Genomic DNA, 26,140 nt, shown 5'->3' on the forward strand with positions numbered 1-26,140 from the left:
GTACATAAATAATTAAAATATAACAATAGAAGTAAATCATGGTAAAAAGAATGAAATAATGATTGTACATTACATTACAGTACTATGTAGGTAGTTTATATAGGAAAGGTTTGACATTATGCCTTACCCAGTATGTCAGCATTTTCAAAGGTTCGACTTACGTCCATTTTGACTTATGATCGGTTGGTCGTAAGATGGATGGTAGGTGTGTGTGTATATATATATATATATATATATATATATATATATATATATATATATATATATATATATATATATATATATTATAGAGGGGCCACAGATATATCAGATCACTTTCTAGTTGTAGCTACACTGAGAGTAAAAGGTAGATGGGATACAAGGAGAATAGAAGCATCAGGGAAGAGAGAGGTGAAGGTTTATAAACTAAAAGAGGAGGCAGTTAGGGTAAGATATAAACAGCTATTGGAGGATAGATGGGCTAGTGAGAGCATAGGCAATGGGGTAGAAGAGGTATGGGGTAGGTTTAAAAATGTAGTGTTAGAGTGTTCAGCAGAAGTTTGTGGTTACAGGAAAGTGGGTGCAGGAGGGAAGAGGAGCGATTGGTGGAATGATGATGTAAAGAGAGTAGTAAGGGAGAAAAAGTTAGCATATGAGAAGTTTTTACAAAGTAGAAGTGATGCAAGGAGGGAAGAGTATATGGAGAAAAAGAGAGAGGTTAAGAGAGTGGTGAAGCAATGTAAAAAGAGAGCAAATGAGAGAGTGGGTGAGATGTTATCAACAAATTTTGTTGAAAATAAGAAAAAGTTTTGGAGTGAGATTAACAAGTTAAGAAAGCCTAGAGAACAAATGGATTTGTCAGTTAAAAATAGGAGAGGAGAGTTATTAAATGGAGAGTTAGAGGTATTGGGAAGATGGAGGGAATATTTTGAGGAATTGTTAAATGTTGATGAAGATAGGGAAGCTGTGATTTCGTGTATAGGGCAAGGAGGAATAACATCTTGTAGGAGTGAGGAAGAGCCAGTTGTGAGTGTGGGGGAAGTTCGTGAGGCAGTAGGTAAAATGAAAGGGGGTAAGGCAGCCGGGATTGATGGGATAAAGATAGAAATGTTAAAAGCAGGTGGGGATATAGTTTTGGAGTGGTTGGTGCAATTATTTAATAAATGTATGGAAGAGGGTAAGGTACCTAGGGATTGGCAGAGAGCATGCATAGTTCCTTTGTATAAAGGCAAAGGGGATAAAAGAGAGTGCAAAAATTATAGGGGGATAAGTCTGTTGAGTATACCTGGTAAAGTGTATGGTAGAGTTATAATTGAAAGAATTAAGAGTAAGACGGAGAATAGGATAGCAGATGAACAAGGAGGCTTTAGGAAAGGTAGGGGGTGTGTGGACCAGGTGTTTACAGTGAAACATATAAGTGAACAGTATTTAGATAAGGCTAAAGAGGTCTTTGTGGCATTTATGGATTTGGAAAAGGCGTATGACAGGGTGGATAGGGGGGCAATGTGGCAGATGTTGCAAGTGTATGGTGTAGGAGGTAGGTTACTGAAAGCAGTGAAGAGTTTTTATGAGGATATTGAGGCTCAAGTTAGAGTATGTAGGAAAGAGGGAAATTTTTTCCCAGTAAAAGTAGGCCTTAGACAAGGATGTGTGATGTCACCGTGGTTGTTTAATATATTTATAGATGGGGTTGTAAGAGAAGTAAATGCGAGGGTCTTGGCAAGAGGCGTGGAGTTAAAAGATAAAGAATCACACACAAAGTGGGAGTTGTCACAGCTGCTCTTTGCTGATGACACTGTGCTCTTGGGAGATTCTGAAGAGAAGTTGCAGAGATTGGTGGATGAATTTGGTAGGGTGTGCAAAAGAAGAAAATTAAAGGTGAATACAGGAAAGAGTAAGGTTATGAGGATAAAAAGATTAGGTGATGAAAGATTGGATATCAGATTGGAGGGAGAGAGTATGGAGGAGGTGAACGTATTCAGATATTTGGGAGTGGACGTGTCAGCGGATGGGTCTATGAAAGATGAGGTGAATCATAGAATTGATGAGGGAAAAAGAGTGAGTGGTGCACTTAGGAGTCTGTGGAGACAAAGAACTTTGTCCTTGGAGGCAAAGAGGGGAATGTATGAGAGTATAGTTTTACCAACGCTCTTATATGGGTGTGAAGCGTGGTGATGAATGTTGCAGCGAGGAGAAGGCTGGAGGCAGTGGAGATGTCATGTCTGAGGGCAATATGTGGTGTGAATATAATGCAGAGAATTCGTAGTTTGGAAGTTAGGAGGAGGTGCGGGATTACCAAAACTGTTGCCCACAGGGCTGAGGAAGGGTTGTTGAGGTGGTTCGGACATGTAGAGAGAATGGAGCGAAACAGAATGACTTAAAGAGTGTATCAGTCTGTAGTGGAAGGAAGGCGGGGTAGGGTTCGGCCTAGGAAAGGTTGGAGGGAGGGGGTAAAGGAGGTTTTGTGTGCGAGGGGCTTGGACTTCCAGCAGGCATGCATGAGCGTGTTTGATAGGAGTGAATGGAGACAAATGGTTTTTAATACTTGACGTGCTGTTGGAGTGTGAGCAAAGTAACATTTATGAAGGGATTCAGGGAAACCGGCAGGCCGGACTTGAGTCCTGGAGATGGGAAGTACAGTGCCTGCACTCTGAAGGAGGGGTGTTAATGTTGCAGTTTAAAAACTGTAGTGTAAAGCACCCTTCTGGCAAAACAGTGATGGAGTGAATGATGGTGAAAGTTTTTCTTTTTCGGGCCACCCTGCCTTGGTGGGAATCGGCCAGTGTGATGATAATGATATATATATATATATATATATATATATATATATATATATATATATATATATATATATATATATATATATATATATATATATATATATATAGTGGAAACCCGTATAACGATATTAATCCGTTCCTGAGAGCTCATTGTTATGCGAAATTATCATTATGCGAATGAATTTTCCCCATAAGAAATAATGGAAATGAAATTAATCCGAGCAAGACACCCCAAAGTATGAAAAAAAAAAAAATTTACCACATGAAATATTAATTTTAATACACACAAACTGAAAAAGGCATGCACAGTTACATGACACTTACCTTTATTGAAGATCTGGTGATGATTGATGGGATGGGAGGAGGAGAGAGTCTTAATGTTTAGAAGGAGAATCCCCTTCCATTAAGACTTGAGGTGTCAAGTCCTTTTCTGGGGTTACTTTCCTTCTTCTTTTAATGCCACTAGGACCAGCTTCAGAGTCACTGGACTTCTGTCGCACAACATATCTGTCCATAGTGGCCTGTACCTCTCGTTCCTTTATGACTTTCCTAAAGTGTTTCTCAACAGTGTCAGTGTAATAGTCACCAGCACGGCTTGCAATAGCTGTGTTAGGGTGATTGTCATAAAAAAAGATTTGCACTTTAAGCCACATTCCATATATTTCCTTAATCTTTGAAGTAGGCAAATTCTTCAATTTCTCTCTCCCCTCCTCCGAAGCAGTTTCCTCAGGTCTGGCCTCTTGCTGTTGAAGTTGATCTAGCAGCTCATCAGTGGTTAGTTCTTCATTGTCCTCCTCCACTAACTCTTCCACATCATCCCCACTAACCTCCAACCCCAAGGACTTTCCCAATGCCACAATGGATTCCTCAACTGGCATAGGATTCCCAGGGTTAGCCTCAAACCCTTCAAAATCCCTTTGGTCTACACATTCTGGCCACAGTTTCTTCCAAGCAGAGTTCAAGGTCCTCTTAGTCACTCCCTCCCAAGCCTTACCTCCTACACCATACACTTGCAACATCTGCCACATTGCCCCCCTATCCACCCTGTCATACGCCTTTTCCAAATCCATAAATGCCACAAAGACCTCTTTAGCCTTATCTAAATACTGTTCACTTATATGTTTCACTGTAAACACCTGGTCCAAACACCCCCTACCTTTCCTAAAGCCTCCTTGTTCATCTGCTATCCTATTCTCCGTCTTACTCTTAATTCTTTCAATAATAACTCTACCATACACTTTACCAGGTATACTCAGCAGACTTATCCCCCTATAGTTTTTGCACTCTCTTTTATCCCCTTTGCCTTTATACAAAGGAACTATGCATGCTCTCTGCCAATCCCTAGGTACCTTACCCTCTTCCATACACTTATTAAATAATTGCACCAACCACTCCAAAACTATATCCCCACCTGCTTTTAACATTTCTATCTTTATCCCATCAATCCCGGCTGCCTTACCCCCTTTCATTTTACCTACTGCCTCACGAACTTCCCCCACACTCACAACTAGCTCTTCCTCACTCCTACAAGATGTTATTCCTCCTTGTCCTATACACGAAATCACAGCTTCCCTATCTTCATCAACATTTAACAATTCCTCAAAATATTCCCTCCATCTTCCCAATACCTCTAACTCTCCATTTAATAACTCTCCTCTCCTATTTTTAACTGACAAATCCATTTGTTCTCTAGGCTTTCTTGTTAATCCCACCCCAAAACTTTTTCTTATTTTCAACAAAATTTGTTGATAACATCTCACTCACTCTCTCATTTGCTCTCTTTTTATATTGCTTCACCACTCTCTTAACCTCTCTCTTTTTCTCCATATACTCTTCCCTCCTTGCATCACTTCTACTTTGTAAAAACTTCTCATATGCTAACTTTTTCTCCCTTACTACTCTCTTTACATCATCATTCCACCAATCGCTCCTCTTCCCTCCCGCACCCACTTTCCTGTAACCACAAACTTCTGTTGAACACTCTAACACTACATTTTTAAACCTACCCCATACCTCTTCGATCCCATTTCCTATGCTCTCATTAGCCCATCTATCCTCCAATAGCTGTTTATATCTTACCCTAACTGCCCTTTCTTTTAGTTTATAAACCTTCACCTCTCTCTTCCCTGATGCTTCTATTCTCCTTGTATCCCATCTACCTTTTACTCTCAGTGTAGCCACAACTAGAAAGTGATCTGACATATCTGTGGCCCCTCTATAAACATGTACATCCTGAAGTCTACTCAACAGTCTTTTATCTACCAATACATAATCCAACAAACTACTGTCATTTCGCCCTACATCATATCTTGTATACTTATTTATCCTCTTTTTCTTAAAATATGTATTACCTATAACTAAACCCCTTTCTATACAAAGTTCAATCAAAGGGCTCCCATTATCATTTACACCTGGCACCCCAAACTTACCTACCACACCCTCTCTAAAAGTTTCTCCTACTTTAGCATTCAGGTCCCCTACCACAATTACTCTCTCACTTGGTTCAAAGGCTCCTATACATTCACTTAACATCTCCCAAAATCTCTCTCTCTCCTCTACATTCCTCTCTTCTCCAGGTGCATACACGCTTATTATGACCCACTTTTCGCATCCAACCTTTACTTTAATCCACATAATTCTTGAATTTACACATTCATATTCTCTTTTCTCCTTCCATAACTGATCATTTAACATTACTGCTACCCCTTCCTTTGCTCTAACTCTCTCAGATACTCCAGATTTAATCCCATTTATTTCCCCCCACTGAAACTCCCCTACCCCCTTCAGCTTTGTTTCGCTTAGGGCCAGGACATCCAACTTCTTTTCATTCATAACATCAGCAATCATCTGTTTCTTGTCATCCGCACTACATCCACGCACATTTAAGCATCCCAGTTTTATAAAGTTTTTCTTCTTCTCTTTTTTAGTAAATGTCTACAGGAGAAGAGGTTACTAGCCCATTGCTCCCGGCATTTTAGTCGCCTCATACGACACGCATGGCTTACGGAGGAAAGATTCTTTTCCACTTCCCCATGGACAATAGAAGAAATAAAGAAGAACAAGAGCTATTTAGAAAAAGGGGAAAAACCTAGATGTATGTATATATATATATGCATGTGCGTGTCTGTGAAGTGTGACCAAAGTGTAAGTAGGAGTAGCAAGATATCCCTGTTATCTAGCGTGTTTATGAGACAAAAAGAAACCAGCAATCCTACCATCATGCAAAACAGTTACAGGTTTCTGTTTCACAGTCATATATATGTATATATATGTATACATATATATTCTTTCTTTCTTTCAACACGCCGGCCGTATCCCACCGAGGCGGGGTGGCCCAAAAAGAAAAACGAAAGTTTCTCCTTTTACATTTAGTAATATATACAGGAGAAGGGGTTACTAGCCCCTTGCTCCCGGCATTTTAGTCGCCTCTTACAACAGGCATGGCTTACTGAGGAAGAATGCTGTTCCATTTCCCCATGGAGGTAAGAGGAAATAAACAAGAACAAGAACTAGTAAGAAAATAGAAGAAAACCCAGAGGGGTGTGTGTATATATATGCTTGTACATGTATGTGTAGTGTGACCTAAGTGTAAGTAGAAGTAGCAAGATGTACCTGAAACCTTGCATGTTTATGAGACAGAAAAATGGACACCAGCAATCCTACCATCATGTAAAACAATTACAGGCTTTCGTTTTACACTCAATTGGCAGGACGGTAGTACCTCCCTGGGCGGTTGCTGTCTACTAACCTACTACCTAGAATACATATATATACATGTATACAGGAGGGCCCCACTTATACGGCAGGTTAGGTTCCAGGCTACCGCCGTAAAGCGGAAATCGCCGTAAAGTGGAACACCCTTTTTTTCCACTTATAAATGCATACAAACACTAGATAACAAGTTTACACTAACATATATTAAGTTAGCAATAGAACCAGGCATCAAAAAACAATAAAAAGGTACAATACACACATAGTGCACTCATTACTTACCTTAAAATATTTATAGTCTTAATCTAGGGTGAGACAAGTAGTATTTATTGTAAGAAATCAAGTGTGGTATGTATTGTAATAGCCTCACCAGGCCACCCCACCCACACATACTATTCTATGATATTTAAGCATCCCAGAGCGATAAAATGTATATACAGTTCACTCATTACTTACCTTAAAATATTTGTAGTCTTAATGTAGGGTCAGGAGTAAGTAAATGAGATAAAACGAATAAATGAGAGAGAGAAAGAATGAGTACATGAGAGGTGACAGGCCAGGCACAGAGTAAACAAACCAGGCTCCCACATCTTATATTTATGTTTATTTATTCTATTGTGGGGTGTATTTATCATCTTTTTATGTTATGTATCGTGTTTATTATATAATTTTGAAAAAAATATCATGGCTGGATTAATGAAAATGTGTATATTACCGTAATATACGACATTTAATGAGACTCGGTGACTATTGTTATTATCACCACTTGTGGAAGTCGTCTGCTACCACAGCTCACATTTATGTTTATTTATTCTACTGTGGGGTGTATTTATCTTATTTATATGTTATGCATCGTGTTTATTATATAATTTTGAAAAAAATATGGATGGATTAATGAAAATGTGTATATTACCGTAATATACGACATTTAATGAGACTCGGTGACTATTGTTATTATCACCACTTGTGGAAGTCGTCTGCTACCACAGCTCACATTTATGTTTATTTATTCTACTGTGGGGTGTATTTATCTTATTTATATGTTATGCATCGTGTTTATTATATAATTTTGAAAAAAATATCATGGATGGATTAATGAAAATGTGTATATTACCGTAATATACGACATTTAATGAGACTCGGTGACTATTGTTATTATCACCACTTGTGGAAGTCGTCTGCTACCACAGCTCACATTTATGTTTATTTATTCTACTGTGGGGTGTATTTATCTTATTTATATGTTATGCATCGTGTTTATTATATAATTTTGAAAAAATATCATGGATGGATTAATGAAAATGTGTATATTACCGTAATATACGACATTTAATGAGACTCGGTGACTATTGTTATTATCACCACTTGTGGAAGTCGTCTGCTACCACAGCTCACATTTATGTTTATTTATTCTACTGTGGGGTGTATTTATCTTATTTATATGTTATGCATCGTGTTTATTATATAATTTTGAAAAAAATATCATGGATGGATTAATGAAAATGTGTATATTACCGTAATATACGACATTTAATGAGACTCGGTGACTATTGTTATTATCACCACTTGTGGAAGTCGTCTGCTACCACAGCTCACATTTATGTTTATTTATTCTACTGTGGGGTGTATTTATCTTATTTATATGTTATGCATCGTGTTTATTATATAATTTTGAAAAAAATATCATGGATGGATTAATGAAAATGTGTATATTACCGTAATATACGACATTTAATGAGACTCGGTGACTATTGTTATTATGGCGTCACTTGTGGAAGTCGTCTGCTCACATCTCACATTTGTTTATTTATTCTACAGTGGGGTGTATTTATCTTATTTATATGTTATGCATCGTGTTTATTATATAATTTTGAAAAAAATATCATGGATGGATTAATGAAAATGTGTATATTACCGTAATATACGACATTTAATGAGACTCGGTGACTATTGTTATTATGGCGTCACTTGTGGAAGTCGTCTGCTCACATCTCACATTTATGTTTATTTATTTATTTATTATTTATTTATTTTCCAATTTGTGCACACATACAGAGGTACAAAAAAATACAGATAAGAGCAGTATGCCAAAGCCACTTATACTATGCATAGCATTACGGGCTGGCTTAAAATTAACTTAAGATTAACTAAGCAATGATTATTATTATTATTATAATCAAAAAGAAGCGCTAAGCCACAAGGACTATACAGCGCTGCTACTAAGCAATAATGAAATCAGTGATAAAACATTAAATATATATACATACAGTGCTTGTCACAGCATTATGCCACCCCTCCCCCACACATGTACCAAAACACAAACACATACCATGAAAGATTATAATACGTATACATATTTGCACACTTAATGAGGTTTTAACCCTTTCAGGGTCAGCAGGCCCTCTCCCAAACCTGTTCTCAAGGTCAGTTAAAATTCGAAAAAAAAGAATTATTTTTTCTTATGAAAAGATAGTTTTTTTTTCTAAACAGTATAGGCTAAACAAAATTTTTTTATCATCAATACTTACCGAGATATGGAGGCGTGAAGTTGACAGAAAATGACTGGCATATGGCAACACCGCTGACTGCCGGTCACCCAGTATTCGTTTATTTTTTTTTTTGGTACTATTTTCTATTATTTTTTAATTTTTTTTTTCAAGTAACTTTTATGGCCTGTGAGAGCAATATGAGCACTATTTTGTAAGTTATTTCTTTTTCTATACTACACAATAACTGCACAAACACTCTTGTCACTATATTGTTTACAAAACTTGTTTACACAAACAATATAAAATGTTGTTTATTACTATTTTTCTATATTTTATATACACATATACAGTCACAGGACATGTTTCTAGAAGTTCTGCAGCCTGTGGAAGTCTTTGAAACATGGTGTCATGCACAATGGTATTTTACATTCCTCACACATAAAACGAGTGTCTCTTGTGTTGTTGTGGGCATTTTTTTGTATATGCACAGACGTAACACCTCTTCTGAGCCTTTTTCTTGAAAGCAGTAGCAGGAAGTTTTGTTTGGAAGTGATCACCAAGCTTCAGACGAGAAGGTAATTGTTGATAATTTAGTGGGCGTTTTTCTGTTGCAGGTGTTGTTCCTTGGTACTTGATTATTATTTGTCTGATGACAGACAAACAAAATTTGCCATATGGTGGTTTGTTTCTGGTCCTCATCTTATATATATTATAAGCATTGAGCATGGAAATGTCCAGAATATGGAAAAAGAGTTTTATGTACCACTTATAACTCTTGCGAACACAATCAGCAAACCCAATCTGCATGTCACATTTGTCCACTGAACGCATATTGAGGGCGTAGTCAATCACAGCTGCAGGTTTTACAATGGGTTCATTGCTTTCTCTATGCTGCCTGCCAGTGTCTGCCATTTCGTTAGGGTGAACTGATGACAACAGTGTGACATCTCATTTGTCATGCCACCGAAATGCCATGATGTCATTGGCAGCAAACGCCTGCACCTCACCTCTACGAGTGCCAGCGTCAAACCTGGGCATATGTTTACAATTTGCACACACTGTGCCACACACATCTGTCATTTTCACTAGCAAAAAATCACTGAGTAAGGGGCTTGTGTACCAGTTACCAGTATATAATGTATGTCCCTTACCAAGATATGGTTCCATCATTGTTCTAACCATATCACCGGAGATACCCAGTAAATTCCTGGTATCTCACAATGTATTACTTCCAGTGTACACAATTATATCCAATACAAGACCACTGTAACAATCACAAAGCACAAACAACTTTATACCAAAGCATTTCCTCTTGCTTGGTATGTACTACTTGAATGAGAGTCTTCCTTTGAACAGAATCAAAGACTCATCAATAACAAGCTTCCTGAAGAGATAAAAATACATATTGAATTTCTGTTTCACATACACAAACATATTCCTAATCTTATATAACCTGTCATTTCTGTCAGGCCTGGTTTTGTCTGAGAAGTGAAGCATACATAATAGCACAAATTGATTCACTCCTATTATATCACTGAAACCTGGGGTTGCAATCAGGTGGTCTGTCGACCAGTATGATTTCACACTGTGCTTATACACATGTGGCATAAGAATTATTGTGACAAACAAAAGATACATCTCAGCCACAAGTTGTCCTCTTCCACTGGTGTAGGCGTGAGTTTGGTGAAAGTATCTGTTGCTTTCCCTTACAATAATTTCCATCAGGGGTTCGTCAGAGAATAACTCGAAACATTCCAGTTCAGTGGCATTGTTCCCAAGTGTACAAGATGGCTGTATTCCACTTTGGCTTTCATCAAACTGATGGGGATTTTGAACAAAATTGGCAGCTTCCTCCCAATTGCAGGTGCAGTCTGCTGGTGGGTACTGGATATGGACAGGTGGTTGTGGTTGTAGAGGTTGTGGTTGTGGAGGTTGTGGTTGTGGAGGCTGGTGTGGTGGGTGGGTGGGGGATGGTGGCCTTTGTTGTAGATCAGCTGAGGCAGTGGCATGGGTGGCAGCATGGCCCACTGCTGGTGCCTCATGGCTGGCACCACCACTACCACCGCCATGCACATTTTCCATCCCAATTGCAACACTATCATCTTCATTTTCACTATCTGTTCCTGTTGTACAGCCATGGGATGTACTCCTTCCCCTTGGAATAGCATATGGCACACTACCAGAGCACATATACCGTCGTATATACTGACGCTTCACTGGAGAATATTCCACTTCACTATCACTACTGGAACTGTTTTCAAGAGCTTGTAGTTCATATTCACTATCACTATCATCACCAATGCTCACATCTGAGTCCGGGATATGGGAAAATAGGAGTTTCCTCTTTGGTTCTAGTACAACTGAACATGAACAAGACGGCCCAACATTAGAGGTGGAAGGCTGAGGGTCGTCTGGGTTTTCCTCACTATTACCGGTATTATGGTCATTAGTTTCAGTCACAACCTCATCAAAACCTTGAAACTCATCTTCACTGGCACTTACATCTGTATTAGAATTGTCACTGGGGAACAAAAGTGTCCCAGTTTGCTGAGGAGTGAGGAGTTTCTTACCACGAGGCATGGTGAGCAAGGTGTACTAAAATGGCATACCCACAATGTGCCACTGGGTCCCAGAATTTTTTCCTACCATGCACACTCACCATGCAGACCCATTCTCTCACATCTAGGCCTTCCAGCTGTTTCCCGCTTAATTTGAAGCTGCTAGAATTTGTGTGTACTAGTATGGCACCAACCCTGGCACGCAAGCCGTACTAGGACGGCACCAACCCTGAAAGGGTTAATACTCGTTGCTGCAGCCTTTACACATAATTACGTCCCTCAGCTATGTAGGAAGACTCTCACACAAATGTTTGAGGGTTTGGGGAGGTATATTATTCCATGCCTCATGTAGAGCAACCTCCAGCCATGGGATGGAACTGATATCCTTGCCCAGTAAACTTGGTTTCACTATTTACCAGAGGTTCTCAATAGGGTTTAGGTCTGGCAAATTGCCTGGCCAGTCATTAAAGAACCTCACTTCACAGTCCTTAAGCCACTGAACTACAGATTTGGCGGTATGACACAGTGCACCATCCTGCATAAAAACCGTACCCCCACACTTGTCAAACGTTTCAGGTAAATTGTCACACAATAACTCCAAGTAATTATAATTGTTCATATACTGGTTTTTAGGAAGCACAATGAGTTCACCAACACTCAAAGCATTGAAACATCCTCAAACCATGAGCGAGTCTGGGTGTTTGGTGGTCCCACAGGTGTAGTGTGGATCTAGCAGGTCACCATCTCTGGGCCGGTACATATGTTCTCCACAGTAACAGGTGACAAGTGAAGGTTAGTTTATCACTCCAAAGTACTTCAGACCACTGTTGAGGATTCCAGTGAAGATATTTCTTTGCATAATCCAGCCTATGTTTCTTCTGTGGTTTGGAGAGGATCAGTTTCTTAACCTGGTGGTGACTACTGTAGCCCAGTTCTGACACACGTCTGCTAACAATTTATACAGACACCTCTGAGAGAAGATGTGGGTTCTTTTCTTTCAATTCTCTAGCAGTTATCTTAGGTGTACTCTCTAATTGCTTCTTTAACACAGTTAAGGTACGAACAGATGTCTTCTTTCAGGGGCCAGCCGAGATTTGGCAAACAGTATCTCGACACCGCCACCAGCCTTGAAACACTGCACCAAGTTCCTCACTGAACGCTCACATACACCAATATTCTCCTCTATTTCTTTTGTCTGGTGCCCAGCTTTGTGAAGCCCTATGATTTGAGCTATAGTTTCAAGTGTTAAAGACTTCCTTTTAACTATAATTAAACATGCATAGCCCCAAAACCAAAGGGAACACATGGCAGCCATCTGAGCACTGAGGAGTTACAGTGGAACCTCAAAAATCGAACTTAATCCGTTCGAGGAGCTAGTTCTAAATTCAAAAAGTCTGAAATTCGAAGCAATATTTCCCATAAGAAATAATGGAAATACACCTACCATCCGACTTACGACCGAGTTTGGTTCCGAGAAACCGGTCGTAAGTCGAAATGGTCGTAAGTCGAACCTTACTACTGAATATCAACAAAGCATTTTTGTAATGACTTTATTTTATTGTTTTATTTTGGTATTTCATGTTTTACTTTACTTTTTATGCTGTTAATACTGTATTTTATACTGTAAGGTTTAGGATAAACACTGTGTACAACACAAATAGTTGTTTATTTCCCAGAAATTTGGCATAAAAAACATGGTCATAAGTCGAGTGGTCGCAAGTCGAGCAGGTCACAAGTCTGATGGTAGGTGTACAATTAATCCGTTCCAGAAACACAAATATATTCACACAAAAAATACATTTTATAGAGAAAAATTACAGTTTTACATACAACAAATACTATAGTTTTTAATTATGTATAGTAATACATATAAAATAACAATTTTACTTACCTTTATTGAAGATTGGTGATGGCATCTGGAAGATAGGGAGGAGGAGAGAGGGAGTTGGGGTTAGTGTTTGGAAGGAGAATCCCCCTCCATGAGGACTTCAGGTAAAGCCCTCTCTGGGGTTACTTCCCTTCTCTGTCTTTTAATGCCACTAGGACCAGCTTGAGAATCACTGGACCCCTGTCTCACAAAATAACTGTCCACAGTCCTCTGTTTCTGGCGCCTCTTTAACATTTCCCTAAAATGGGACATTGTTCTGTCACTGAACTTGTTGCAAAGATGGGTTGTTTCAGCTTGCTCAGGGTGGTACTTCTGCACAAACAATTGGACATCATTCCACTTGGCACAAATCTCCTTAATCTTTAAAGAAGGCACCTCATCCACTCTTCCTCCTCCTCTGAAGCAAGTTCCTCAGCTGTGGTCTGAAACTGCTCCAAATGAAGCTCTTGCAGCTCTTCAGTGGTTAGCTCTTCCCTGTGGTCCTCCACCAACTCTTCCACATCCTCACCACTCACCTCCAACCCCAGGGTGTTCCCCAATGCCACAATAGAGTCCACAACAGGCAGAGGGTGAGCTGGGTCAGGGTCAGCCTTAAAAAAAAAAAAAAACTTCAAAATCCCTCTTTTGGACACAATCTGGCCACAATTGTCTCCAAGCAGAGTTCAAAGTCCTGGAAGTCACTCCCTCCCAAGCCTTACCTATAAGGCTTATGGAGTTGTAGATGTTGAAGTGATTCCTCCAGAACTCTCTTAGGGTCAACTTAGTGTCTGTGGTCACTTCAAAGCACTTTTCAAACACTGCTTTTGTGTAGAGTTTTTTGAAGTTAGAAATGACCTGCTGGTCCATGGGCTGGAGGAGAGGAGTGGTGTTAGGAGGCAAGAACTTCACTTTTATAAAACCGAAGTCCTTAGACAAGAGGTCTAATAAGTTTGGAGGATGAGCAGGAGCATTGTCCATTAACAGGAGGCACTTGAGTGGCAATTTCTTTCCCTGGAGGTATTTTTTCACACTAGGGCCAAACACTTCATAGATCCACTCTTTGAAAATTTATCTTGTGACCCATGCCTTATGATTAGCTTTCCACAAGACACATAACTTGTTCTTTATGACATTGTTTTTCTTAAACACTCTGGGATTTTCTGAATGATACACAAGTAAAGGCTTCACTTTAAAATCACCACTAGCATTAGCACAGAATAAAAAAGTTAGCCTGTCTTTCATAGGCTTGTGTCCTGGGAGTGCCTTTTCCTCCTAAGTAATGTAGGTCCTCTTTGGCATTTTCTTCCAAAACAAGCCTGTTTTGCCACAATTAAACACTTGTTCAGGTTTGAATTCTTCACTGTCTATGTACCCCTTAAACTCCTTTACAAACTTCTCAGCCGCCCAGTTGTCTGAACTGGCTGCCTCACCATGTCTTACAACATTGTGTATGCCACTATGCTTGTTAAATCTGTCAAACCAGCCTCTGCTGGCCTTAAATTCACTATTAGCACTGGTTCCAGGAGTTTTCTGTACCAGATCGGCATGCAACTTCCTTGCCTTTTCGCAAATAATCGTCTCTGAAACACTATCACCTGCAATCTCTTTATCCTTGATCCACACCAGCAACAACAACTCAACCTCTTCAACTATTTGCGGTCTTTTTTTGGTTAGCATATTAACACCTTTCGCAACATCAGCTTCCTTGATTTGTTCTTTCTTTGCCAGGATAGAACCGATGGTTGACTTGTTTTTCCCATACATCCTGGCAAGCTCAACAAGTCTCACACCACTCTCATACTTCTGTATTATTTCCTTCTTCACATCTATGGTGTTTCTCACTTTCTTTACCACAGGGTACCACTAGCAAGTTTCTTTGGGCCCATGGCAGCTTATTTCACAGTCCCACAAGCACTAAACATAACGAAATAATCGTAAAATGTGTGAATGAGAGCGCAGGTTAGTGTTCACTCAAGCATAAACAAAACTAGACTGCTCACGGCGCCTGCGCAGGGACGCGGACAGAGCGGGCTGGCAGACAGGTCCTGTACCTAGCGGTCCAAAATTAGGGGCACGTTCGATAATAGGGACACAGTTTGTCCGAAGAAATGGTCCTATGTATTTTCGAAACGTTTGATATGCGATACGTTCGATTTTTGAGGTTCCACTGTACTTTGGAGTGTGGTGGCAGGCCATGCCATCTTGCTATGGCTGCTACCCGGTATAATGCACTGACGAGAAAAGGCCTCCCTGTATGGTAGGCTTTTGATTTTCGTCACGGCATTATGCCAGGGCGCTCACCCGGCATAATGCTGTGATGAGCACTGAATATATATACATTTTATTTGTTTATATTTATATTTGCTGTACTCAGCTTTGCTGTTCAAAGCAGAACAATGTCGAACATTGCAAAATATATTTTATTGGCCTGAAATAATAATGACTTAATTTTGGCTGACTTTTGAAAATTTAGCAAGTTTATGGTATGTTATGTCATTAAGTTAGTAATGGTGCAAAAGTATAGGTTTACATATTGTGTTATTTTTTTTTATTATTATCACACTGGCCGATTCCCACCAAGGCAGGGTGGCCCGAAAAAGAAAAACTTTCACCATCATTCACTCCATCATTGTCTTGCCAGAAGGGTGCTTTACACTACAGTTTTTAAACTGCAACATTAACACCCCTCCTTCAGAGTGCAGGCACTGTACTTCCCATCTCCAGGACTCAAGTCCAGCCTGCCGGTTTCCCTGAATCCCTTCATAAATGTTACTTTGCTCACACTCCAACAGCACGTCAAGTATTAAAAACCATTTGTCTCCATTCACTCCTATCAAACACGCTCACGCATGCCTGCTGGAAGTCCAAGCCCCTCGCACACAAAACCTCCTTTACCCCCTCCCTCCAACCCTTCCTAGGCCGACCCCTACCCCGCCTTCCTTCCACTACAGACTGATACACTCTTGAAGTCATTCTGTTTCGCTCCATTCTCTCTACATGTCCGAACCACCTCAACAGCCCTTCCTCAGCCCTCTGGATAACAGTTTTGGTAATCCCGCACCTCCTCCTAACTTCCAAACTACGAATTCTCTGCATTATATTCACATCACACATTGCCCTCAGACATGACATCTCCACTGCCTCCAGCCTTCTCCTCGCTGCAACATTCATCACCCACGCTTCACACCCATATAAGAGCGTTGGTAAAACTATACTCTCATACATTCCCCTCTTTGCCTCTAAGGACAAAGTTCTTTGTCTCCACAGACTCCTAAGTGCACCACTCACTCTTTTTCCCTCATCAATTCTATGATTCACCTCATCTTTCATAGACCCATCCGCTGACACGTCCACTCCCAAATATCTGAATACGTTCACCTCCTCCATACTCTCTCCCTCCAATCTGATATTCAATCTTTCATCACCTAATCTTTTTGTTATCCTCATAACCTTACTCTTTCCTGTATTCACCTTTAATTTTCTTCTTTTGCACACCCTACCAAATTCATCCACCAATCTCTGCAGCTTCTCTTCAGAATCTCCCAAAAGCACAGTGTCATCAGCAAAGAGCAGCTGTGACAACTCCCACTTTGTGTGTGATTCTTTATCTTTTAACTCCACGCCTCTTGCCAAGACCCTCGCATTTACTTCTCTTACAACCCCATCTATAAATATATTAAACAACCACGGTGACATCACACATCCTTGTCTAAGGCCTACTTTTACTGGGAAAAAATTTCCCTCTTTCCTACATACTCTAACTTGAGCCTCACTATCCTCGTAAAAACTCTTCACTGCTTTCAGTAACCTACCTCCTACACCATACACTTGCAACATCTGCCACATTGCCCCCCTATCCACCCTGTCATACGCCTTTTCCAAATCCATAAATGCCACAAAGACCTCTTTAGCCTTATCTAAATACTGTTCACTTATATGTTTCACTGTAAACACCTGGTCCACACACCCCCTACCTTTCCTAAAGCCTCCTTGTTCATCTGCTATCCTATTCTCCGTCTTACTCTTAATTCTTTCAATTATAACTCTACCATACACTTTACCAGGTACACTCAACAGACTTATCCCCCTATAATTTTTGCACTCTCTTTTATCCCCTTTGCCTTTATACAAAGGAACTATGCATGCTCTCTGCCAATCACTAGGTACCTTACCCTCTTCCATACATTTATTAAATAATTGCACCAACCACTCCAAAACTATATCCCCACCTGCTTTTAACATTTCTATCTTTATCCCATCAATCCCGGCTGCCTTACCCCCTTTCATTTTACCTACTGCCTCACGAACTTCCCCCACACTCACAACTGGCTCTTCCTCACTCCTACAAGATGTTATTCCTCCTTGCCCTATACACGAAATCACAGCTTCCCTATCTTCATCAACATTTAACAATTCCTCAAAATATTCCCTCCATCTTCCCAATACCTCTAACTCTCCATTTAATAACTCTCCTCTCCTATTTTTAACTGACAAATCCATTTGTTCTCTAGGCTTTCTTAACTTGTTAATCTCACTCCAAAACTTTTTCTTATTTTCAACAAAATTTGTTGATAACATCTCACCCACTCTCTCATTTGCTCTCTTTTTACATTGCTTCACCACTCTCTTAACCTCTCTCTTTTTCTCCATATACTCTTCCCTCCTTGCATCACTTCTACTTTGTAAAAACTTCTCATATGCTAACTTTTTCTCCCTTACTACTCTCTTTACATCATCATTCCACCAATCGCTCCTCTTCCCTCCTGCACCCACTTTCCTGTAACCACAAACTTCTGCTGAACACTCTAACACTACATTTTTAAACCTACCCCATACCTCTTCGACCCCATTGCCTATGCTCTCATTAGCCCATCTATCCTCCAATAGCTGTTTATATCTTACCCTAACTGCCTCCTCTTTTAGTTTATAAACCTTCACCTCTCTCTTCCCTGATGCTTCTATTCTCCTTGTATCCCATCTACCTTTTACTCTCAGTGTAGCTACAACTAGAAAGTGATCTGATATATCTGTGGCCCCTCTATAAACATGTACATCCTGAAGTCTACTCAACAGTCTTTTATCTACCAATACATAATCCAACAAACTACTGTCATTCCGCCCTACATCATATCGTGTATACTTATTTATCCTCTTTTCCTTAAAATATGTATTACCTATAACTAAACCCCTTTCTATACAAAGTTCAATCAAAGGGCTCCCATTATCATTTACACCTGGCACCCCAAACTTACCTACCACACCCTCTCTAAAAGTTTCTCCTACTTTAGCATTCAGGTCCCCTACCACAATTACTCTCTCACTTGGTTCAAAGGCTCCTATACATTCACTTAACATCTCCCAAAATCTCTCTCTCTCCTCTGCATTCCTCTCTTCTCCAGGTGCATACACGCTTATTATGACCCACTTCTCGCATCCAACCTTTACTTTAATCCACATAATTCTTGAATTTACACATTCATATTCTCTTTTCTCCTTCCATAACTGATCATTTAACATTACTGCTACCCCTTCCTTTGCTCTAACTCTCTCAGATACTCCAGATTTAATCCCATTTATTTCCCCCCACTGAAACTCTCCTACCCCCTTCAGCTTTGTTTCGCTTAGAGCCAGGACATCCAACTTCTTTTCATTCATAACATCAGCAATCATCTGTTTCTTGTCATCCGCACTACATCCACGCACATTTAAGCATCCCAGTTTTATAAAGTTTTTCTTCTTCTCTATTGTGTTAATTCACCTTAATATGTCAGTCACTAAATAAAATAATATTGTGAAAACAGCCTCTGGCATTGCTCTATAACTAAAGAATGGTGCCCAGATCCACTGACCTACAATCTTGTAAGGATGAAGTGATCGTTGACCCATCACTTGCTTACGTGACCCCCATTGACACTTCAGCTGGAGAATATATAGAAATGTTTCATCGTTTATTGGAACAGCCACAGAGCAATGTGTGTGTGTTTTTAAGTAGGTTAAAAATTCCAAAAAGGGTGAGTAGACATGCAGTAATGCCAGTGAGGTACAATGCTGGTCATGTCTTATGTTACAGTATTGTTTGTAATATGGTGTTCAAGTCTTTGAGCACATGGCTCCGAAATATCATTAAGTGATAAGAAAGTAATATTCAATTTGTCACATTATTCTCAAAGGTGCAGACATTCGTAATTCTCACACAACAGGTGCAGAGTTATGCTACACTCCCATGCTACATGCCCACGTCTTTGTGAAGGATGCTAGGTACAGGCGGGAGAACCTCACAACATGCCTTGAGGACCGTCCACTTATTGTCCAAGTAAGTCACTACCCCATCATTGTGGAGGCAGGTGACCTCTTCTGTTGTTGTCCATCTAAAAGGTGATCATAATACAGCCTCTCACTTAACGACAGAGTTCCGTTCCTAAGACCACATTGGTAAACAAGGTAGCGAGGTTCTGACCAGAGCTTTTGTAAGATGGAGGAGGAAGAAGGATGGGTAAGGATGGAATGTTGGAAAGGTTTTGGAGGGTGGTGGGGTAAGTGAGGTTTTAACCCTTTCAGGGTCGACAGGCCCTCTCAGAGACTTGTTCTCAGGGTCGCCCAAATTTCAAAAAAAAAAATTATTTTTTCTTATGGAAAGATAGAGAATCTTTTCCCGATCATAATAACACCAAAAGTATGAAATTTGATGGAAAACTTACGGAATTATGCTCTCACGAAGTTAGCGGTCTCGATGATGTTTACGCATCAGCGATTTTGCCCACTTTGAGCCCTACTTTCGGCCAATTCCACTGTACTAGTCGACAAAAATCATGAATATTTCGCTAGAACTCCATTTTTTCTATCGAATAAGTGCAAGAAACCATCCATTTACCGATTTCAACTATTCAATACAGTGGTCAGAATTTAGCAATTATGCCAATTTCACACAAATTTCAAAAGATGCCAATTTCCAAATAGGGCCCAGAATAAACAAGGAAGACATTCCTGGCACTAAAATGACATTTCCTCTGTTCATTAGTCACGTCCCAACGCCCCTCTTACATTCTTTTGCTTTCCACTTTGAATTTTTATTCTCACAAAAAATAGAAGATTTACTGTTATGCAGACTACTGCATTAGTGTAAAAAATGGTATAAATAATATTGGCGCACTTGTGAAAGAATGTTAGACTCTCCAGTTGATGTGTATTGGATGCCTAGCGTGATTTGTTAACTTTTGAGCTTTGGTAAAAATCGAACATTTCTGCTACTTTGAGCTCAATTTCAAGGTACTTTTCATTGTAAAACCAATCAAAATCATCTCAATTTCTGTAATATGTCTTCCATTCTATAGAATGAGATCAGGAAAACTAGAATACAACCATAAATACCATACGAAAATACAGTGCAAAATCGCTGTTTTAATCCAAAAACACGGTCAAAGTTTTTTTTTTCTCATTACACGCTGTGTGCTGCAGGATTTTTTTTATACTGCGCACACTAACCACATAGACCCATTCTTTCATATGTAGGCCTACCAGCTTTCTCTCACTAGATTTGAGGGCGCTAGAATTTAGGCGTACTAGTATGTCAAAAACCCTGGCGTGTAAGCCATACTAGTATGGCTGAAACCCCAAAAGGGTTAAAGGTAAGTGACCTATCGAAATGAATTCATCACTAAGTGAGGAGCATAATATAATGTTAGTGAGTTTGTATTAACCATCTTTGATATTGTTTTAATGTCACCTTTGCACTATTTATAACATTTCTGGTATATTTTTAACCCTTTCAGGGTTGGTGCCATACTGGTACGCTTATGCGCTAGGGTTGGTGTCGTACTAGTGCGTATAAATTCTAGCGCCTTCAGATCAAGCAGGAGAAGGCTGATAGGCCTAGATGTGAAAGAATGGGTCGGCATGGTCAGTGTGCGCAGTATAAAAAAAGCCCTGCAGCACACAGTGCATAATGAGAAAAAAAAATTCTGAACGTGTTTTTGGTTTAAAACAGCGACTTTGCAGTTAATTTTTGTATGGTATTTATGGTTTTATTCTCGTTTTCTTGGTCTCATTTGATAAAATGGAAGATATATTACAGAAATAAATATAATTTTGATTGGTTTCACGATGGCAAGTACCTTGAAATTGAGTGCAAAGTAGCAAAAAATGTTCGATTTTTGCCAATGTTCAAGAGTAAACAAATAATGCCACGCATCCAATATGCGTCAACTGGTGAGTAATAGTCTTTCACAAGTGCACTAATATCATTTATACCATGTTTACAATGCTGCATTAGTATACATAACAGAAAACCTTCTATTTTCTGTGAGAATAAAAATCCAAAATGGAAAGCAAAAGTAATGTAAGAGGCCTAGAGACGTGGCAAATGAACAGATAAAATGTTATTTTAGTGCCATGAATGTCTGTTTTGTTTATTCTGGACCCTGTTTCGAAATTGGCATCTTTTGAAATTTGTGTGAAATTGCCCAAATTGCCAAATTCTGACCACTTATTGGGTAGTTGAAATCAGTAAATGGGTGGATTCTTGTACTCAATCGATAGAACAAATGGAGTTCTAGGGAAATAGCTATGATTTTAGTCAACTGCTACATTGGAATTGGCCGAAAATAAGGCTCAAAGTGGGCGAAACTGCCCACTTTGAGATCGCTAACTTTGCGATAGCATAATTCCATAAATTTTCCATCAAGTTTTCGGCCGACCGAGATGCTGCCGCTGGCATGTCCTGCCAACGGCAGGCATGTTCCGGCATGTACCAGACATGTTCCGTCCAGTTTCCGGCCAGCCTGAACATACCAGTGGTGTCATTATGATTGGAAAAAGATTCTCTATCATTTCATAAGAAAAAATAATTTTTTTTTCGAAAATTTTTCAACCCTGAGAATGAGTCTGGGAAAGGGCCTCTCGACCCTCAAAGGGTTAAACCAATCAGGGAAAATTTCCCTGTGACCCATGCCTTACTGTTAGCCTTCCACATCACACACAATTTACTCTTGGCGACACTGTTTTTCTTGAACACTCTGGGATTTTCAGTGATAGACCAGTAAAGGCTTCACTTTGCAATCCTCGCTATCATTACTAAAAAGCATGAGAGTTAGCCTATCTTTCATAGGCTTGTGTCCTGGGAGTGCCATTTCCTCCTGCGTGATGTAGGTCCTCTTTGGCATTTTCTTCCAAAACAGGCCTGTTTCGTCACAATTGAACACTTGTTGGGGTTTGAATTTTTCAGTGTCTATGTACCCCTTGAATTCCTGTACAAACTTCTCAGCCGCCCGTTTGTCTGAACTGGCAGCCTCACCATGCCTTACCACACTGTGTATGCCACTATGCTTCTTAAATCTCTCAAACCAGCCTTTGCTGGCCTTAAAATCACAAACATCACCACTCGTTGCAGGCATTTTCTTTACGAGATCGTCATGCAACTGCCTTGCCTTTTCACATATTATCAACTGCATAATACTATCTCCTGCTAACTGTTTTTGGGTAATCCACACCAACAATAACCTCTCCACTTCTTAAAGAGTTTGCGATCTCTTTTTTGTCAGCATATCTACCCCTTTTGCGACAACAGCACACTTTATTTCCTTTCCCTTCACCACTATCAAAGTGATGATTTAATGGGGTTTGCCATACATCCTGGCAAGTCCTGTAACATACACTCCACTCTCATATTTTTCAATGATTTCTGTCTTGAATTCGATTGTGTTCCTCACTTTCTTTACCAAAGGGCTGGCACTAGCTTTCTTTGGGCCCATGGTGACTTATTAAGCAGTTGCAAGCACACAAAACAATGGCTTATTATGAAACATATTGTATGAATCCGTGGGGTGACGATCACTCGCTGGTAAACAATGGCACACTGAGTGTGAATGGTGCGGGAGACTGGCTTTGTGTGCTCGCTGACGGACGCTTACCTGACGGTTGCTGAATCACAAGGCTAATTACGAACCGCGAGGCTATATTTTGGTGAAAAAAGTTGCCGAAAGTCGGATTTCACGAAAGTCGCGGCCACCAAACGGAAGGGGTTTACTGTATATGTGTACTCACCTAATTGTACCCACCTAATTGTGGTTGCAGGGGTCAAGACTCAGCTCCTGGCCCTGCCTCTTCACTGACTGCTACTGGGCCCTCCCTCTCCCTGCTCCATGAGCTTTATCATACCTCGTCTTAGAACTATGTATGGTTCTTGCCTCCACTGCATCACTTGCCAGACTATTCCACTTCCTAACAACTCTGTGGCTGAAGAAATGCTTCCTAATATCTCTTTGACTCATCAGAGTCTTCAGCTTCCAATTGTGACCCCTTGTTTCTGTGTCCCATCTCTGGAACATCCTGTCTCTGTCCACCTTGTCTGTTCCGTGCAGTATTTTGTATGTCATCATCATGTCTCCCCTGACCCTCCTGTCCTCCAGTGTCATCAGACCGATTTCCCTTAACCTTTCTTCATAGGACATTTTCCTTAGCTCTAGAACCAGCCTTGTTGCAAACCTTTGCACTTTCTCTAATTTCTTGACATATTTGACCAGGTGTGGGTTCCAAACTTGTGCTGCGTACTCCAGTATGGGCCTGACGTACAGAGTGTATAAAGTCTTGAATGATTCCTTACTGAGATACCGGAATGCTATTCTCAGGTTTGCCAGGCACCCATATGCCGCAGCAGTTATCTGGTTAATGTGTGCTTCTGGCAATGTACTCGGTATTATACTCACCCCTAGATCTTTCTCCTTGAGTGAGGTTTGCAGTCTTTGGCCTCCTAGCCTATACGTACTCTGTCTGCCTATACTCTGTCTGTCCTTCTCCAATCTTCGTGACTTTGCATTTGGTGGGGTTAAATTCTAGGAGCCAGTTGCTGGACCACGCATCCAGCCCGTCTAGGTCTCTTTGTAGACCTGTCTGGTCCACATCTGATTTAATTCTCCTCATGAACGTCACATCATCTGCAAACAGGGACACTTCTGAGTCTATCCCTTCCGTCATGTCATTCACATATACCGAGAATAGCACTGGTCCCAGGACTGACCCTGTGGGACCCTGCTCGTCACAGGCACCCACTGTGATACCTCATCATGGACCATGATTCGCTGTTGCCTCCCTGTTAGGTATTCTCTGATCCATTGTAGTGCCCTTCCTGTTATATGTGCCTGATCCTCTAGCTTCTGTACTAATCTCTTGTGAGGAACTGTGTTGAAGTCCTTCTTGCGGTCCAAGAAAATGCAATCAACCCACACCACCCTCTCATTTCTTACTTCAGTTACCTTGTCATAAAACTCTAGTAGGTTTGTGACACAGGATTTGCCTTCCATGAATCCGTGCTGGCTGTCGTTTATAATCTTGTTCCGCTCCAGGTGCTCCACCACTTTCCTCCTGATAATCTTCTCCATGACTTTACATACTATACACGTCAGTGACACTGGTCTGTAGGTTAGTGCTTCATTTCTGTCTCCTTTCTTAAAGATGGGGCCTAGATTTGCCTTCTTCCATACTTCAGGTAGTTGCCCAGTTTCAAGGGAAGTGTTGAAGATTTTGGTTAGTGGCACACATAGTGTCTCTGCTTCATCTCTAAGGACCCACGGAGAGATATTGCCCTGTCCCACTGCCTTTGAGGTATCAAGGTCGCTTAGGAGCTTCTTCACCTCCTTAGTTGTGTGTAATTCATCCAACACTTGTTGGTATATCCTTTGTTGGTGTACCCCACTGTTTTGTCTTCCCAGTGTCCCTTCAGCCTCCACTGTAAATACTTCCTGAAATCTCATGTTGAGCTCCTCGCATACTTCTTGGTCATTTCTTGTGAGGTCCCCACCTTCTTTCCTCAGCCTGGTCCTTGACTGTTGTCTTCCTCCTGATGTGGCTGTAAAGCAGTTTCGGGTCAGACTTGACTTTCGATGCTATGTCATTTTCATACTAACGCTGGGCCTCCCTCCTTATCGTGCATGCTCGTTTCTGGCTCGTTGACTAATCTCTTTATTTTCCTGAGTCCTTTGCCTTTTGTACTTTTTCCATTCTCTAGAGCACTTAGTTTTTGCCTCCCTACACCTTTGGGTAAACCAAGGGCTTGTTCTGTTCTTCCCATTATTTCTGTTACCCTTGGGAACAAACCTTTCCTCTGCCTCCTTGCATTTTGTTGTTACAAACAACATCATTTCGTTTACTGACTTTCCTACCAACTCCTGTTCCCACTGAACCTCCTGCAGGAAGGTCCTCATTGCTGTGTAGTCCCCCCTATTATAGTTTGGCTTTTCCCTTTCTGCTCCTGTTAGTCTCTCCACTTTTAGCTCCGCGATGTATTCAAAGCTCAGAACCACGTGGTCACTAGCTCCAGGGGCCTTTCATATGTGATGTGCTCAATGTCTGAGCTACTCAGGGTGAACACAAGGTCTAGTCATGCTGGTTCATCCTCCCCTTTCTCTCTGGTAGTGTCCCTAACATGTTTGTGCATGAGGTTTGCCAGCACCACATCCATCATCTTGGCTCTCAATGTTTTGGGACCCCCATGTGGCTCCAGGTTTTCCCAATTAATCTCCCTGTGGTTGAAGTTGCCCATAACCAGTAACTTTGCTCTACTCTAGTGAGCCCTTTTTGCCACCTCAGCCAGTGTGTCCACCATTGCTCTGTTGAACTCATCATATTCCTTTCTTGGCCTCCTGCGCTTCTGTGGTGGGTTATACATCACTGCAATGACTGCCTTGTGTTCCTCTGGCTGAACTGTACCTACTATGTAATCCCTTTCTCCAATTTCATCCATTCCTTCCATGTCTTGATAACCTC

General features: G+C 40.5%; 1 protein-coding gene across 7 annotated transcripts in view; it reads left to right on the forward strand.

Moving 5' to 3' along the window:
• Positions 1-26,140, forward strand: part of Dus1 (Dihydrouridine synthase 1) — a 154,507-nt gene that overhangs the window by 18,440 nt on the left and 109,927 nt on the right. For 4 of the 7 annotated variants that reach the window (XM_070094589.1, XM_070094590.1, XM_070094593.1 and 1 more), the window contains exon 2: positions 19,585-19,697. The exons of 1 other annotated variant lie outside the window; for it this stretch is intronic. In XM_070094589.1, the coding sequence (XP_069950690.1) occupies positions 19,585-19,697 (113 nt within the window). Of the gene's footprint in view, positions 1-8,859; positions 8,894-19,584; positions 19,698-26,140 lie in introns of all 7 variants that reach the window. 2 more of the 7 variants (XM_070094591.1, XM_070094592.1) reach the window with 1 other exon arrangement.

Source organism: Cherax quadricarinatus, chromosome 46 (genome assembly GCF_038502225.1).
Source record: "Cherax quadricarinatus isolate ZL_2023a chromosome 46, ASM3850222v1, whole genome shotgun sequence".
NCBI lineage: Eukaryota > Metazoa > Arthropoda > Malacostraca > Decapoda > Parastacidae > Cherax > Cherax quadricarinatus.